This window comes from Taudactylus pleione, unplaced genomic scaffold, assembly GCF_031769625.1.
Source record: "Taudactylus pleione unplaced genomic scaffold, aTauple2 ptg000370l, whole genome shotgun sequence".
In the NCBI taxonomy this organism is placed as follows: domain Eukaryota; kingdom Metazoa; phylum Chordata; class Amphibia; order Anura; family Myobatrachidae; genus Taudactylus; species Taudactylus pleione.
Window position 1 is genome coordinate 7424860 of NW_028284771.1, and position 18006 is coordinate 7442865.

At 45.0% G+C, this 18006-nt stretch overlaps 1 protein-coding gene across 3 annotated transcripts in view; it reads left to right on the plus strand.

Annotated features, from left to right (window-relative positions):
- The window catches only part of MCTP1 (multiple C2 and transmembrane domain containing 1), a 1010275-nt gene that overhangs the window by 980033 nt on the left and 12236 nt on the right, over positions 1-18006 (plus strand). For all 3 annotated transcript variants that reach the window (XM_088444636.1, XM_088444637.1, XM_088444638.1), the window contains 2 exons: positions 2094-2203; positions 9766-9875. In XM_088444636.1, coding sequence (XP_088300762.1) covers positions 2094-2203; positions 9766-9875 — 220 coding nt within the window. The remainder of the gene's footprint in view (positions 1-2093; positions 2204-9765; positions 9876-18006) is intronic.

The following is an 18006-nucleotide window of genomic DNA, read 5'->3' on the forward strand; positions in this document are numbered from 1 at the left end:
TACTTGAGTCCTACATAATAATAGAAATTCAGAGGTATTGGTTACATACATTTGCAAATATATGAATAAGCGCTGGGCCAATGTCAAGGCTCCTCTATACCAGCGTCTCTAACATTAAGGGGTTCACGTCCGAGAAGCAAGGCACCCCAAAAAATTCCAGCCAAGGACCATCCCCAGGGCATCACACGAAAAGGGGAAAAAAGGTGATAGTGAAGTGTAAAGGATAGATGTGTTAAGATAAATCAATAAGTGTTAATGAAATGTAAAATAATTAAAATGACATAAATAATATACAATTAGAGAAGTGAAAAAATATTCTATGTGAATTAAGTGGTGATGGCATGAGAAAGGTCCACCCAGAACAACCCCGGGGGCCCCACTCCAAACGCTCACCCCAAAATAATTATTGCTACATAATAGTAGCACCCACTCTGGGTCATATAATTCCAAATTGGTGTACTGCATGATAACAGTACATGTATGAACTGAGAGCTAACTAACCTTGGAGGTACCCCAAAAAACCTCCACATGGCACTATAAGGATCAGCACCTCCTCCTAATGCTGACTCCCTTCATGCCTCCAAACTGCAATCAAAAAATATGGTAGTTGCTCAATCAGCTTAATGACATTCTACAGGTGCTTGTAAAGGGCGGGGTTTACACTGAGCTACAGAAAAAAGGAATTTGCCCTCCAGCACACTGCAGATAAATCAAAAATACTTGAGTCCTACATAATAATAGAAATTCAGAGGTATTGGTTACATACATTTGCAAATATATCTATTCACAGAGACAGGAGAGCTAAGGGGCAGCCCTGCATGACCGCCAGGTATGACCCCAAGAGTGATGAAAAGGGGGCGTGTCTTAAAGACACAACCCCATTTCTTTTGACCACACCTCCTTTTCGGCCGCACAAGTGGAAACAATCTTTTTTACTCAGTTATGCCTTAGACTGTGATCAGGGGCATAGCCAAAACTTTGCAGGCCCTATAGTAACCTTTTGAAAGGACTCCCACCCTAATGCTTCAGAGAGACACCTTTCTCTGCAGCAGTTGTTCATTTTATACCCCATAGTAATGCCCTAGTAAATTTTTATGACCCATAGTAGTACCCCAGTTACTGTTATACCCTTATAGTAGTGCCCTAGTTCATTTTATGTCTCATAGTAGTGCCCTAGTTCATTGTATGCCCCATAATAGTGCCCTAGTTTATTGTATGCCCCATAATAGTTCACTATATACAACACTGTAGTGCTGCCAGTGCCCCAAATTCACATTATGCCAGTGTCCCCAGTACATACTATATCACATTGAAGTATCCTCAGTTCATAACATTGTAGGACCTCCAATTCATATTATGCCACATGGTAGTGGCACCAGTTCATATTATACCACATGGTAGTGCCCACATTTCATAATATGCCCCACAGTTCATTCAGTGCAACATTTTAGTGTCCCCAATTTATATTATGCCACATCACAGTGCCCAGTTCATATAATGTAACATTACAGTGTCATACAGTTCATATTATACCACATTGCACTGCCCAGTTCAGATTATGCCACCTTACCAATATAACATCCACTACACACATCATTCACTGTAAATTGAATGTCACCCCATATAGGCCTTGCTTAGCAGGCAGACAATTCTATGAACTTGGTAAATGACTATATGATCTGTGTCCAGGCCCCCCAAGCCTCTGGGACCTATAGCACAGGCACCCCCTGCACCCACTATAGTTATGCCCATGACTGTGATGTATTTGTATTCCATGCCTCCCAGTTTTCTAGAAGACAAACTTAATTGCTGCCAGTGGTATGGTCAGACCACATCCCAACATGGACAAAGCCCACGCTTGTCAGACCAATCCATCCATACTTGCATAAAGTCACATCAACATCGCCACAGGCCACACCTCTGTCCAGGTCCAAGAACTTATATAGTGCCAAAAACAATTATGACTATGAGGAAGTATTGTATTAATGGGTTGAGTGTTCTTAAATTAAACTGACCTCATGTACTGCACTGTGTAGTTCTAAGGAACATGTAAAGTAGTTTGACAAATAACCTTCATTTGGACTTTCCTCTAGGACAGTGAGAAGAAAGGATTTATGAATAAACTGTATGCCATCCAGGAGGTATGCGTCAGTGTCCAAAGTGTCCTTGATGAAGTAGCCTCCATCGGTGAGAGGATAAAGAAGTAAGTATCAACATAGTGACTATACTATCATTTCTTTACATGTAAATGTGTCTATCATTATTATCTATGGATTATCGCCGAAGGATGACTATTATGAGTGACATATTTATTTTATTTCATTGTCTGTGCAGGGCATATAACATACCAAATTAAAGTTCTTGGTCTATAGATCTGCAGAAAAAAATATTGGCATTGTAATTGGTTGCTTAATTTCAAAGTTATGTGGCAAAATTACTGCCCTCCATTTGCAATGCATCACCATTGTGCTCTGGAAAATGTGACAGTTACTGAACTCTCCCTGTGCACCTGCTGGGTGACCTGGAACATGTGACTTGCTGGGAGGTCTGGAAACTGTGACAGTTATTTGCAGCCACATATATCAGTGCATCTTTCAGGAACCTCAGTCACCGCCTGCTGTGTTATTTCATTATTCACCTCTCCACACTTTGTTTACATCACACATGCCTAGAGGCTGGCCTATCAGGTCGCCCAGAATACACAGTTCAAAAATCTTGCAGTCAAGAATATTGTCACAACCAATGTACAAGATCAACTGATACGCTGCTTATATTGGACATGAAACATTCGACACAGTGCTACTCTTTGGGTCCTATGGACATGCAGTGTGTGAACGGTGGTGCCCTACACTCTTTGGTAGAGGAGATTAATTGCCATTTTTCAGACTGATGTCACAATGTGGTTGTTCCACCATATTTAATAGAACTTTTTTTTTAAAAAACGTTGCCTATAATCGACCAAATTCACCACAATTTACTCATCTTCTAAAGCTACACAACCAGGGCGTATTAAGGGCGGAGGGGACCTGTGTGTCCAGGCCCCCTCCTCTCTAGCCAGCCATGCATGGAGTAAACTTTGGAGTTGTGACAGAGTCAACTGCGCATGCGTGGGTCTTCGGGAAAATAGTGTGACGGGCCAGATTCCCAGACGTTTTTCTACTGCACATGCACAAACCACTGGGAAGATGGCTACTGTGTCCTTATCTTGATGATTTGTGTAGCGCTGACGATGCGGGACTCCGGAGAGGAAAGTATTAAAGAACATGGGTGAAGGGTGTGCGGTGTGGGCACCCCTAGATCCATGGGTCTGTGTGTAATGCACACTCTGCACCCATTATAGATTTACCACTGCACATAACACACGTGTATTGTGTCACTGAGATATTAGAAAGTTGAGTTTTCTATCAACTCTATATTGAACAGCTGAGCGATTATTGTTGGTCTGCGCATGCGTCTGAGTCACATTGTACATGCATTAAATTTCATTACCGATATCTTCAAAGTGAGGATTTATTCACAGAGTGATTTCAGGCAGGGACTGGTTGTGGGTAGCAACAAAGGATGGCAATTCAAAAGCAGGCATGTTGCGATGTTTTTCATGGCATGTCTCTGCCTGCAACTGCGATCCAATCAGCAGTGGAAATGGCTCCAGCATCTCATTTCCGACAGCCATTCAGAAGTCCAATAATCTGGCACAAGGGTATTTTTAGTGGCTGTGCTGTCCCTTAGTACTATTCTGCAGCGTACTCCATTAAAGAAGGTCATCCCCTTTTAGCAATGCTCAAAGACAATTATGGAGAAATAGTGCTGAATAGGTTAAAAAGAAATATCTGTCCGTGTATTTAAACACTTCACTAATTCAAGCAATTTGGCATATTCCTTGTTTGGAAAATAAACTACTAATGGTGCATACACACGGTCAGATTTTTCCTTCAGATCTGAACGATAACGATTTAAAAATCGTTCAGTCGTTCATATCTGAAGGAAAATCTGACATATCTGACATGCCTGAACGATGAACGATGCGCGTTCCCGTTTGCCAGATAACGATATCTGACATCTGATGTGTTTGCAGTCAGACTTGGACGATTCCATTCATCTTAATGCAGTCAAAAATCGTTCGATCGTTCAAAACTTTGGTAAAATCGTTCAAATCGTTCAATCGTTTTCTGCAAATCTGACAAATCTGACCGTGTGTATGCTCCATAAGTGGTGAATTCAATTACCCGAGTAAATAACCACGGGTAATAACAGGAGGTAGCCTCGGGCTTTAACAACTGGGGCTGTTCAATTAGCCTCCCGCATTCACCAGATAACCTTGTTAATGCACATTAACCACATGCACTAACACTGGTTATCGGACTTAAACACAGAGGGGTATATTTACTAAGGTGCGTGTTTTTAGAAGTGGTTTTGTTGCCCATAGCAACCAATCAGATTCTAGCTATTACTTTCTAGAAGGTGCTAGATAAATGTTAAGTAGAATCTGATTGGTTGCTATGGGCAACAAAACCACTTCTAAAAACCCGCACCTTAGTAAATATACCCCATAGGATCCGTTAAGTTCACGGACCTGTGCGGTAACTGGCAATTATCACCTTATAACTGCACAGTTAACGGGGATTTATTTTCTGGTTTCAGGAGAAATCCCAGATAAGCGGGGGAAATTGAAAATTGAATACGGGCCAGCGATCAATTAGCACTCGTTCAATTAATGGGGCTAATTGAATCTCGCCCTTAATATGTTTTCAGTGACTGGATGTATCAAATATAAGTGGTAGTGATGTAACCATATAACAATATGTAGTGATTATTCGGAACAGTTTTCCTAAAACAACATACCGTAGTCAGACATTCAGAGTGTATCCCATGCTTTAACACAGCTCTGCAACATATCCAATACAAATATGGTGTTTTGTAACCTTTCTGGAGTCTTATAATGAATATATAGGGCCAAATGTAATAGGGTGAGAGTTTAGAAAATGTGAGAGTTTAGCAGTAAAACTCTCACACTAATACATTGATCGAGTTTTATTTTCAATACAGGTAACACCTGGATGAGAGTTTAAATCTTGAGAGTTGTTTGAGTCTGCAAAATATGCAAGTTTCCCTGTTCTGTGACTTTATTACATTGGCTGAGTTTAAAAATGTGACAGTTTTCTCTTACATTTTCTAAATTCTCACCCTATTACAATTGGCCCATAATGTCCTTTAGTATAATATTTTCAGGCATAAAGATTGTTGCTGCTTACGTATACTGGACAGTCAATATGTTCTGAATATTGGTGTTAAAAAAATATAAAATTGTAAAAGTTCCCTTTTTTTGGCACCAATATGCGCTCCTGTAACAAGCGTTCTGCAGCGCCTTACAAAGTACATGAACAAATAAGTAACCAGTGACTTACAATGCAAAGCACGACATGGACATGTATAATAAACATTGCTATATTAGCGACCGTTACCCCCACATAAGCAGCCGAGTGTTGGTTGCCCTAGTGGGGAGTAAGAGATGAATTAAATTACAGTAGGGAGAAGCACAAGAGGGTAGAGGGCCCTGTTCAAAAGAGCTTACATTCTTTAAGAGAGGGGCAGACGAACAGGAGTGACACAGATGGAGCAGGGAGGGAGGAAGGAAGATGTAGCAGCAAGTTAGGATGAGAGCTGGAAGGCTTTAATGAAGTTGTGGGTCTTAAGAGCTTGTTTGAAAGATTGTAGAGAGGTGCAGAGTCTGATGGGGAGAGGAAGGAAGTTCCAAAGGTGGGGAGCAGCGTGAGCAAAATCTTGGAGGCGGGAGTGGGAGGAAGTAATCAGCATGAAAGGCGACGTGTATTAAGTGAACGAAGAGGGCAGACAGAAGAGTGAGGGGAGAGGAGATCAGAGATGCAAATGGAAGAGGAATGGGTGAGGGCTTTGTAAGTGAGTGTGAGAACCTTGAATTGGGTTCTGAAAGGGAAGGGGAGCCAGTGGAGGGCTTGTAAGAGAGGGGAGGCAGATATAGTGCATTTGATGAGGAAGATGAGCCAAGAAGCAGCGTTGAGCACAGACTGGAGAGGAATGAGATGGGATTTGGGGAGGCCAGATAGGAGGAGGTTACAGTAGTCCAGTCTGAAGATGACCAGTGAATGTATGAGGGTTTTGGTGGCATCCTGGGTGAGAAAGGGTCTGATCTTGGAAATATTCTTGAGATGGAAACAGGACTGCGAGAGGTTCTGAATATGTGGTTTGAAGGAGAGGGAAGAGTCCAGGATGACTCCCAAGACAACGCACTTTGGGACTAGATGAGATAGTTATGCCATCTATAGAAATAGTGGGACATAATGTTATGTGGGAGGGTGGGAAGACAATCAGCTCAGTCTTAGACATATTAAGTTTGAGAAATCGCTGGGACATCCAGGAAGAGATAGCAGAGAGACAGTTAGAGATATGAGTCAGTAGAGAGGGGGAAAGATCAGGTGAGGAAAGGTAGATCTGAGTATCATCAGCATAGCGATGATAATGGAGGTCAAAAGAGCGGATGAGTTTACCTAGAGAGGACGTATAGAGAGAGAATAGGAGAGGTCCAAGACCAGAACCTTGGGGAACACCTACTGTAAGAGGCTGTGGTGGGGAGGAGTTGTCATGAGAGGAAACAGAGAAGGAGCGGTCAGAGAGGTAAGAGGACAGCCAGGAGAGAGCAGTGTCACGTGTCAAGGGAGTGAAGGATATGCAGCAGTAGAGGGTGGTCCACAGTGTCAAAAGCAGCATAGAGGTCAAGGAGAATGAGCAGGGAGTAGTGGCCCTTGGATTTGGCAGCAAGGAGGTCATTGCTGACTTTTGTGAGGGCAGTTTCTGTGGAGTGGAGCGAACGGAAGCTAGACTGAAAAGGATCAAGGGGGGAGTAGGAGGAAAGAAATGTGGTGAGACGGTTGTAGACAAAATGTTCAAGGAGTTTGGAGGCAAAAGGGAGGAGAGAGATTGGTCGGTAGTTAATGAGAGTGTTAGGATCAAAGTTAGGTTTTTTAAGAATGGGAGAGACAAGGGCATGCTTCAATGCAGAAGGAACAGTGCCAGAAGAGAGGGAGAGATTAAGGAGGTTGGCAAGATGGGAGAAGGCAGAAGAAGAGAGGTAGCGGAGGAGGCGGGAGGGTATAGGGTCAAGGGGAGAGGTGGAAGGGGGGGAGGACTGGATAAGGGCCTTAACTTCCTCTCCAGTCACAGGGGAGAAGGATGTCAGAGTCAGTAAAATGGATGGGGAGGGGAGATCCAGGAAAGGAGGAGGTAGAGTGTTGGGGGACTGGTTGGATATGATGTCCTGACGTATGGAATAAATTTTAGATGTAAAATAGGTGGCAAAGTCAGTAGCAGAGAGCAAGGAGAGGAGACAAGGAGGGGGTGGGCAGAGGAGGGAGTTGAAGGTGGAAAAGAGACACTGGGGATTTGAGGACTGGGAGCAGATGAGATTATTGAAATATGACTGTTTAGAGAGGGAAAGGGCAGCACTGTAGGATGACAGCATGATTTTGAAATGGAGAGCGTGATCTTCTCCACTGTTGCTCAGCGGTTCGTGAACATTTTTGCAGGTATCTGGTGCATTTGGAATGCCAAGGTTGAGGTGTGGATTTACGAGGGTAAGTAGTGATCGCCGGAGCAACAGAGTCAAGAACAGAAGTAAGGGAGGCATTGTATAGGGAAGCAGCTTGTTCAGCGCAGGAGAAAGAGAGGATAGGGGAGAGAAGTGAGTCAAGGAGGGAAGAAAAGAAAGCAGTGTTGATAGCTTCAAAGTTATGCTTAGTGATGGTGGCTCTGGGAGGTAGAGGAGGGGAAGGAGAGAAGATGATGGTCAGAGAGGGGGAATGGGGAATTGGAGTAGGCAGAAATATCACAATGGTGAGTGAATACCAGATCGAGCAAATGCCCACTTGCATGGGATGGTGAGGAGGTCCATTGGGAGAGGCCAAATGAGGAAGTGAGGGTGAGTAGTTTGGAGGCATTGGATTCTGTGGGGATATCAATTGGAATATTGAAGTCACCTAGGATACTAGAGGGAAGGTCTAAGGAGAGAAAGTGAGTCAGCCAGGAAGCAAAGTTGTCAAGGAACTTGGAGGGAGGGCCGGGGGGACGGTAGATGACAGCTAGTCTGAGGTGTACTGGTTGGAAGAGGCGTATGGCATGAACTTCAAATGTGGAGAATGTAAGGGATTGTTCTGAGGGTATAAGTTGGTATGAGTAACCAGGGGATAGAAGGACCACAACACCACCCGCATGGTGACCCCCAGGCCTGGTGGTGTGGAAGAAAGTGAGGCCCCCATAGGAGAGAGCTGCAGGAGAAGTGGTGTCAGAGGGTAAAATCCAGGTTTCAGTAATGGCAAGGAGATTCAGGGAGTTGGAGATGAAAAGGTCATGGGTGGGGGCCAGTTTGTTACAGACTGATCTGGCATTCCAGAGGGCACAGGATAGATTGACAGAGTTGATAGGAGAAATGTGAATGAGATTGTCAGGGTTGCTATAGCGTGGAGAGGAGATTACTTTGGGAGACCGAGGTGAATGGAGTGTAGGGATCATTCGGGCTCCTGTGCTAGGGGGGAACCTGTAGGACGTGGGCAGGGAGGGAAATTAAAGAGATGTGGATGGAGGTGGGGTAAAGTGACAGAGGGAAGTGAGGGAGCAGAGATTAGCAGTGGGGTAGTAGGATTCTTGGGGGGTATAAGATAAATAAAATGGAGTAATGGGGGAAGAGAGGGAGGAAGGCAGAGAGAGAAGGGGAGATAGGAGGGGGTTGAGGAGACCAGGGGAAAAGGATAGAGGTGGAATCAGAGGGTAGAACAAAAGATTAGTTAGAAATTGAGTGAAGGGAGGAGTTGAAGACAACATGGTCATGGTAAGGATGAGGTACAGTGTCAGCACAGCAAAAATATATTATAGAGTTTAGAAAAAGTGGAGATTTGTTGGGAGCAGAAATTCAATATTAGAGTAGACAGTGGTAGTAGCTAGATGATGTAAGACTAGGCAAAAGAGCCACGGTAGAAATACATTATTAGAGAGGTAAGCTGACATTAACAGTGTTCATAAAGATTATCTGTTAAGCACAAATAGTAGAAAGTGATGCACAAAGTTTTGTAGCAACCAAACAGAGTCCAGTGTTGAAGGTCCAGGCTATGCAGTCAGCAGGTTCATGTAGCAGTGGGAATGTGGATTCACCTTTGTTAATGTTATTTTCTTCAGATCTAGATCAGGTTGTTAGAAGTGTAGATAGGTTGTTTCCCTTCTGTTTTCCTTCGGATCAACGCCGGTCTAACGCCAGTAATAATCTTAAATTGCACTTTTGATTTGTGCACTTCTGATATAGGGCACTTCCAACCAGGCTATTCCAGCCTACTAATGACCCATATGTAGGAGACCTGGCATGTTAATTTACTGATTGCTTACAAGCCCAGCACCCTCCCACTAATATGGCTAGCAATAAATTGAGTAAAACAAACAAACAGCACATACCACTAGGCTAATAGGCTCAATGAGCTACAGTAACTAACAAAGAAAAAAAACACAAAACATCAAACTAATATACTATGCAGTGATATGCTAAATAATTATCTGCAGTGTTGCTGAGATAAAGTATAGTTGACATAATTTATTTCTACATTTCTATTTGTGCACATACAGGAGGATGTTTGCATACCTGGATTAAATATCCACACTGTATTTATGATGAAATGTTTTTAATTATCCCTTCTATTAGCCATTTCATAGTATTAAGCGATTGATTCATGCGATTTTTTTGTTATGCAGCACGTTGAACTGGACAGTCCCGTTCTTAACCTGGCTGGCAATCATCGCACTTTGCCTTCTTACAGCAGTGCTATATTTTATCCCGCTCAGATACATCGTCCTTCTGTGGGGTAGGTAACACATTGGTTGAGCTATTGATGCTGTGCTTTGAAGTGTGAAGAATAATTTGTATGATCAGAAATCTGAGCATTTATGATGGAGAAAATTGTGTAAATAAATATAATTTAGATTTTAGTTTCCCTGTAATATATATATATATAGTTATTTTAGTTTATGTTTTGTTTACACTTTGGTGTCCGTTCACCAGCTGTTTGACAGCAGTATCATAGTTAGCATAATGCACTGTATCCTTTACCCCACAAATAATGAATGCAAACCCTGCATATCACTTAATACTTCAAAACATATGGCATAACTGTTTACCATGAAATTAAAATCATATCCTGTAATATTTTCAAACCTTTTTTCCACATCTCCCCAATATTGCTCAACTGTGACAAAAGACCACTGTGCAAAAGAAGACATTAAAAAAAGCATAAGGAGACAGTGGAGCATGCAGGTGTGTTCTGAGTACCCAGAAACCCCCCTGATGGACCATCTCTGTGATGTTCTGCTGATGTATCAGGGGGAAATCGGGGTAGTAAGGCTCTTCTGATTGTACATACAGGAGATATGGGGACCCTCAGTTACATCCCAATGTGTTTAAAACACACATTTCTCAGCATGCCAATCCCGGGACATGTACTCTCTCAACCTCATGTACTGCAGTCAGACCCAACACATGGCGCTATTTTCTCCAGCACAGGTTGCTTTGTAATTCTAACCAGGGGCTGGCTGGCAACTTTTAGCCTGGGGGGCAAATGCATGCAGGCGGCCCTGGCAGAGGGGTAGCGTGTAGCCAGGGAACATGCGTGCTACAGCGCCCCCCCCCCTCAAGTGTTCCAGGGAGTAGGTGGGTCCATATGGGATTAATGTAAAGTAAAAATAAAGACTAGGAACAGCCCCATCGTGGTGCCCATATGCAGTGCCCCCCTGTGCCCCAGGAGAGGTTCCCCTTATGCAGGCCTCCAGTAGTGCCCCCAGTAGTGATCCCCCTATGCAGTGCCCCTTGTGCCCCCAGTAGTAAGCCCCTTATATACCCTTATATAGTGCCCCCATTAGTGGTACCGCCTATGCAGTGCTCCTTATATAGTGCCCCCAGTAGCAGTCCACACCCCATGCAGTGCCCCCAATAGTGGTAACCCTTATGCAGTGCCCCTTAAATAGTGGTCCCTATGCAGTACCCCCAGTATTGCCCTTTTTATAGAGCCCCCAGCAGTGGTCCCTCGATGCAATGCCCCCAGTGGTAGTCCCCTCCCCCCTATGTAGTGCCCCTAGTAGTAGTCCTCTCCCCCCTATGCAGTGCTCCTAGTAGTTGTCCCCTCCCCTTGTAGTTCCCCTAGTAGTAGTAGTCCCCTTGTAATAGTAGTCCCCCCCTTGTAGTACCCCCAGTAGTAGTCCCCTCCTTGAAGTGCCCCCAGTTATAATCCCCAGTAGTGGTCCCCCCTTGTAGTGCCCCCCCCCTGTAGTGCCCCCAGTAGTGATCTCCCCCTTGTAGTATCCCCAGTAGTGGTCTCCCTCTTGTAGTGCCCCCAGTAGTAGTCCCTCCCTCTTGTAGTGCCCCCAGTCCAGTAGTGGTTCCCCCTTTGTAGTGCCACCAGTAGCCCCCTCCCTTGTAGTGCCCCCAGTAGTAGTAGTCCCCCCCTTGTATTGGCCCCATTAGTAGTAGTCCCCCCCCTTGCAGTGCCTCCAGCAGTGATTCCCCCCTTGTGGTGCCCCCAATAGTGGTCTCCCCCTTGTAGTATCCCCAGTAGTGGTCTCCCTCTTGTAGTGCCCCCAGTAGTAGTCCCTCCCTCTTGTAGTGCCCCCAGTCCAGTAGTGGTTCCCCCTTTGTAGTGCCACCAGTAGCCCCCTCCCTTGTAGTGCCCCCAGTAGTAGTAGTCCCCCCCTTGTATTGGCCCCATTAGTAGTAGTCCCCCCCCTTGCAGTGCCTCCAGCAGTGATTCCCCCCTTGTGGTGCCCCCAATAGTGGTCTCCCCCTTGTAGTGCCAGCCTCCCCCCCAGTAGACACACGTAGTAAAAAAAAACAAAAAAACACTTACCTGAATCCCCACTCCCGCCGTCGCCATCCGCTCCTCCGTCTGTCCTTCCCGGGCATTATGGGAGAGACGTCATATGATATCATGACGCCTCTCCCATTGCCCACTGCGGGAGCCGGAAGATGGAGCGGTTCCTGCAGTGGGCGCAGCAGCAGCTTACAACAAACACAAAGCTGCCGGAGCCGGCGGCTGTGTGTTTGTCACTTGTGTAGCGCTGACCGAACTCCGTCCGGTCAGCGCTCCACACGCAGTGCAGTCTGTGTCAGAGTGACACAGACTGCCCGCGGCCCGCATGATGCTGCAGCCCGGGGGGCACATGGCATCCTGCCCGCCGGCCCAGCCCGCCACTGATTCTAACTATATGAAGATAGTTCTTATTGTCAGTTTAAACCACTGCAGTTAAGCAGATCGATGTATTGTGTGGCTGCACACTACATAGACCTGCTTAGCTGCAATGGTTTAAACTGGCCATTACAACTAACTTCATATACTTAGAATTACCAGGCTTCCAATCCGGGAGCCAATAGCTCCATGTGTTATGTGTCTGACTGTAGAATATGAGGTTGCAAGTTCAAGCCCCGTTCAAATGCTTTGCTTGGAGTTTTGTTAAGTAGCTAGTTTAGTGGAAACTATTGGTGTCCAATGTTTAGGACTAAACAATATTTTATGACTAATGGTTTAAACAATGGTACTACCAATGTTGTCTTTTAATGCCCCATCCTTATCCACAGGTGTCTGGGGAGGATGGGGTCAAAATTAAGGAATTCTTTAAATTGCAGCATTTTGGCTATACCCCCCATACACACATACAGAGACCCCCCCACTTGCAAATTCTGTATTTGCCCCTGAGAGAGGTACATGGTAATAAAGCAATGCCAGAACAGAAGGTGACACAACTACCTAATACTTTATCACATGTCAGTGCACTACAGCAGGGCTTTATATGTTATTACATAGTAATATAGAGGTGCACACACATCACAAAGAGATATTTAGTGTGTACCTGTATCAAACAGTGTTACTCTCTCTGCTACACCAGGGTGATGCACCGGGATACGTTTAAGAAGCCAGCGGCCGCAATCCCGACCGCCAGCTTCCTGAATCCTCTATCCCGCCTAGGGTTAAATGACAGGCGTCTAAAATCTAGACGCCTGTCATTTTCCCGACGCCAGGAGACAGGCGACCGTCATCCCGATTGAAGGGATGCCGGGCGCCGCGAGCGGACAGCCGCGGGCGGGGGGAGGGTTAGGTTTAGGGCACCCGGGGGGGAATTAGGGCTAGGCACCCCCAGGGAGGGTTAGGGTCAGGCTGGGGGAGGGAGAGTTAGGCTAGGGGGAGGGAGGGTTAGGCTAGGGGGAGGGAGGGTTAGGGTTAGGCACTCCCGGGGTGGATTTAGGGTTAGGCACCCCCCGGGGGACTTAGGTTTAGGCAGCGGGGAAGGGGGGGTTAGGGTTAGGCACTTAGAGGGGGGAGGTTAGGGTTAGGCACTTGGAGGAGGAGGTTAGGGTTAGGCACTTGGGGGAGGAGGTTAGGGTTAGGCACTTGGGGGAGGAGGTTAGGGTTAGGAACCCCTAAGGAGGGTTAGGGGGGTTGGTTAGGTTATACTTATCTTAGGGGTGATCGGGATTTCCAGCGCTGTCGGGCTTCCGCTGCCGGGCTCTGCTCTTTTGTTGGGCTGCCGCAGCCGGGAATCGAACTGCCGGTCATGCCGCAGCCGGGATCCCATACCGAATACGATACACCTTATAGTAGAACAGTAAGAGGACGAAGAGTCAGATCAGTTGTGTTTTTAGCCATAACACAGATAGATACAGAATTAATTTACTTATGTCAGTGTTGGACAATATGGAGCTCAGAAACAATTTGTTAATGTTGCTGAGAACAGTTAGTGTTCACTTGTCCCAAACGGATCACTTTATGCTGCATTTTCATACTGTAGTAACTACAACACAATTTATGAAACGCCGCACAAGCACTAAAGGGATTGAAGCAATTGTTGGCTCACTTCAGTTGTTAGATTCAAAGGTCTTCAAAGAGATCTCCCAAATGACAGCACTCCTGCCAAATCTCAGAGAGCAGGGCCAATGTATCCTAGTTCTGCCACATGATGGCTTGACAAATATATACTGTTTGGATAGTCAAAAAACAAAAATAGTATTACATGACACATTTTAGGATATAGTCGTACTGCCATTACTACAGAGTAGACAAAGAAGAAAGTTATCAGAACAATTGACATTTTCAATAATCGCTCTATAATTATTAATTTAGTAATTTAGTAGCAGTACCTGATATCCAGAGACGGTCCCCTTTTTTAATAACTTTGTCCAGGAACTTTTTATATATATATATATATATATATATATATATATATATATATAAAAGGAAAAATTTACAATTTCAAATTTACATTTAGTAACGACATAAGATTCTCAGCAAAAATACAATTAAAATCACAATAGTAATACGCGTTCAAATAAGAACTTGCAAAATATCACAGAAAAATGATCATACAAAAATATAGATAAAATCAAAATGTGTTAGAGGAAAGGATTTTGACACTTTTTTTTATACATAACAATATCTCAGTTATGTATGGACATTCATAAATGATTAACTATCTTGGTGTTAGAGAGCATTCAGCAAGGTTTGCTAGGGAATAGAGGGCCTAATTCAGACCCGCTCGCGAGCGCTGAACGCTCGCAAGCGGGTTGATGGTGCCCTAATGCACATGCGCACGACGGAGGGAGCTCCGTCGTGCGCATTAGCGAGACCCGCATAGCGACAGCCAAGCTGTCGTTATGGGTCTCGCACCAAAGGGGGCGTGCTGTCGATGGTGAGTGACAGCGCGCCCCCTTTGGTGGGCGTGCCGGGGGCGTGGCTGCCCAGACGGAGGCGTTCCCATGGGAACGCCTACCGTCTGGGTCCGGCCCCACTGACATCACTAGTGATGTCAGTGGGAGTGCTTTTGGCTCTGATAGAGCCAAAAGCACTCCTGGGCTTGCGGCTGCGAGACCCTACCGCAGGGTCTCGTCGCAAACCTGATGGTCGCGATGGTCTTGACCATCGCGACCATCTTTTTGGCCGCTCGCATAAGCTATGGGTGGTCACCCACAGCTATGCGAGCGGCCAGGAGGCCGCTCCATTTTTAGGTAGGAGGGCCCTGATTCAGAGCAAGCGCTCTGATCAGAGCGTCCGGCTCTGAATCAGGCCCTGAGAGAATATTTGGGTGATATGGGAGGTATTGGGGGGTATTTTATAAAAGTAGTGTGGGACAGTAGAGGAACGTGATGTAAGAAGGGTTTAGCTGGACATGTTGGGGCATATTCAATTGGAGCGAGAATAGCAAAAATCCCGCACCCACAGGGTTTTCCTGCAGGTGCTGGATTTTTGCTATTCAATTAGGAGCGGTGTTTTTTATTTTTATATTTTTGAGCGCCGGGAGTTTTTTTTCTGCGCACCTCCAGAGCACGACCAATATTTCCTAAAATACACAATTTTAGGAAAAAAGGTTGGGAAATGCTCTGGAACCCCGACGGCACCCCTCCTAATGACTAATTAAGTAATTGGGAGTTTCCAATTAGCTTAATTAGTCCTTAATTACTTACCTTCTGCAGCGCAGTAGGTTTTTTCCTCGCTAAACCTCGCGGTCAATTGAATATGCCCCATTGTCAAGAAGAATATTAGGTTCACAGCAGCTGGACAGCAAAGTATTAATATCTGGATGAATGCCTTAAGTTCTTATGTCTGCAGAGGATTAGCCAAAGAGATTGGTTGTCATGTCAGATCTTTTCCTTAAGTCGTGTTCAAAAGTACCTTATAATTTGATAACCAGGAGGACCAGATGAGTGTAAAGCTTTCCTATTAATTATTAGCTGATATGAATATTTCCACCATTGAAGTAAAGAAATCTGTTTTATTCACCAATTCAGATTGGTGTTGGTGAGTGGCCGTTTACTTGCTTGTAAGTGCTCCAGTAAGGACCATTTGTATATAGAGACTGGAATACTTATTTTGAAGAGTAGCCAATACAAATTTACAATATACAATTTTGTATATTGAGGAGAGAGTGTTAGGGACCATGAAGAGGTGTATACATGACTTCATAGAGTGTCAGGTCTTTCACCAGCATGTGGAGAGTTCTTAGGCTAGTTAGAAAGTTTCTCACTTGAGCCCGTATTCAATTTGGTGAAGAAGCAATGGTTCATGAGACCAGTGTGTGTGTGGTGTGAATGCCTTGGTTAGAATGAGTACATGTGAGAGATGTTTGTTTTGTGGTTATGCGTTAATATTCTGCACATCATCCAGCAATGTAATGTAGTAAAATCACAGGCACCTGCAAGGGAGTGATGTTTCTCAATACTATCTAGGGCTTGTGCTGAATTTATCCTAACACCCTGATGAGTAACACAGCTTGGTAGTAGTTAGTGATGTAGGGGCAGGGTCTGACCGTCCCACAGGGGTACAGGGAAAATCCACGGTGTGCCCCACTGCCTGAGGAACCACCCCCTCCTTAAGGGATCAGGTTCCTGACTGTGCACTTGAATTATACATTATACATATGTTACATTATACTGCACAGGACTATGGTGTATTTTCTACAATGCATTGCTGTTATTAATCTGATACATTATCATGCATGCAGTAGCAGTATTTACTATATATATAGTTTTAAAGGGGCCTAGACCATGCACACTCTAATGCAGGGATGGGGAACCTCAGGCCCAGGGGCCATACAAGGCCCCTGGAATCATTTGGTTTGGCCCTCTGAGCTTTTTCCTGCTAGCCTCGTTTGGCTAGCAGGGTGCCAAGAATGGCACCCAGCAGCCAAAAATCTATGCAGCAGAGCCGCCTGGAGCATCCTTAGGACGCTTCAGATGGTCACACCACTGCCCTTACAGCTCCTCGGAGCAACCTCAGAATGCTCTGGGCATTGCTGTAATCACCGGTGATTGTGACCCTGCCCCTGTGTGACATCACACAGAGGGGGCATGGCCTGCACCAGGCCTGCAAATAATGTTATATATATCAAAATTGGCCCCAAGCAGAAAAAAGGTTCCCCACCCCTGTTCTAATGGTTAGCCACATCCCCTATGAAGGCTGGCCACACCCCTAAGTAGGGGCCCCTATCACTGCATTCCCCTGGTGGTCCCTTCATGCCCAGCCCAACACTGTGTAGGGGAGCTGTATGTTGATATGTCCTACTGATATAAAACAATAGGCACCAGAGGAAATTGAAAAGGAGGTAACCCAGACAGATTATCCTTAAGCAGGTTTGGAGGTTTATTTAGGATAACAGCCGTTGTCAGTGGTAACAGCAGTAACAGCATATAATACAGTGTAAGTGGTAATGCTATAAGAGTCAGTGGTATCAGTATCTAGCTGCTATATAATTTCCTCGGAGGAATGCATGTGCTGCATGTCCATGCAGTACAGTCTCATACACATACACATATACATATACTACTACACATGGATGAGAAGGTGAGGGGTCGCGCATGCTCAGTAAGGACTGTTGAGGCCATCTTGGTAAAGGTGCCATCTAAGCTACATTGTAGGAGCAGGAGATAGCGCTGCAGCTCACTCCACTCTAAAACTGTAAGCGTCCTGCATCTGCATGATAATGGTGGTAAAGGAGTGCCTGTGTAATAATAACCTGCCCACCCAAATCTCAGATTGCTGGAAATATAAATGAATGTCTTTAGAGTGAGTGAGATAAGTTGAGCGTTAAAAACAATTGTTATAAGTGATGGTGAACTCATCCAGGGCATTTACAGTTTAGGTTAAAGCATCATTTAATGCTACTGTTTTAGACAACACCTCCTTTACCTCATCTGAAATGTTAGGAGATCCTACTCTCTCTGGGTTTCTTCATCAGAGACAGGGTTTGTGCAGAAGTTGCAAAGTGCTGTATAGTATAATTGGAAGAATCTTGCTGTGTCTTTTATGGTACAGATGTGTCCTGCTACATCTTTGCCAATCGCGCTACAAACGTGCGCACGCATTGCGCCACGTGATTTCCCGCAGCAGCATACGCTATAACGAACTTTGCGATCGGACCATGCATTCCTATGGTGGCGCAGATGCAAACGCAGTACGCTTA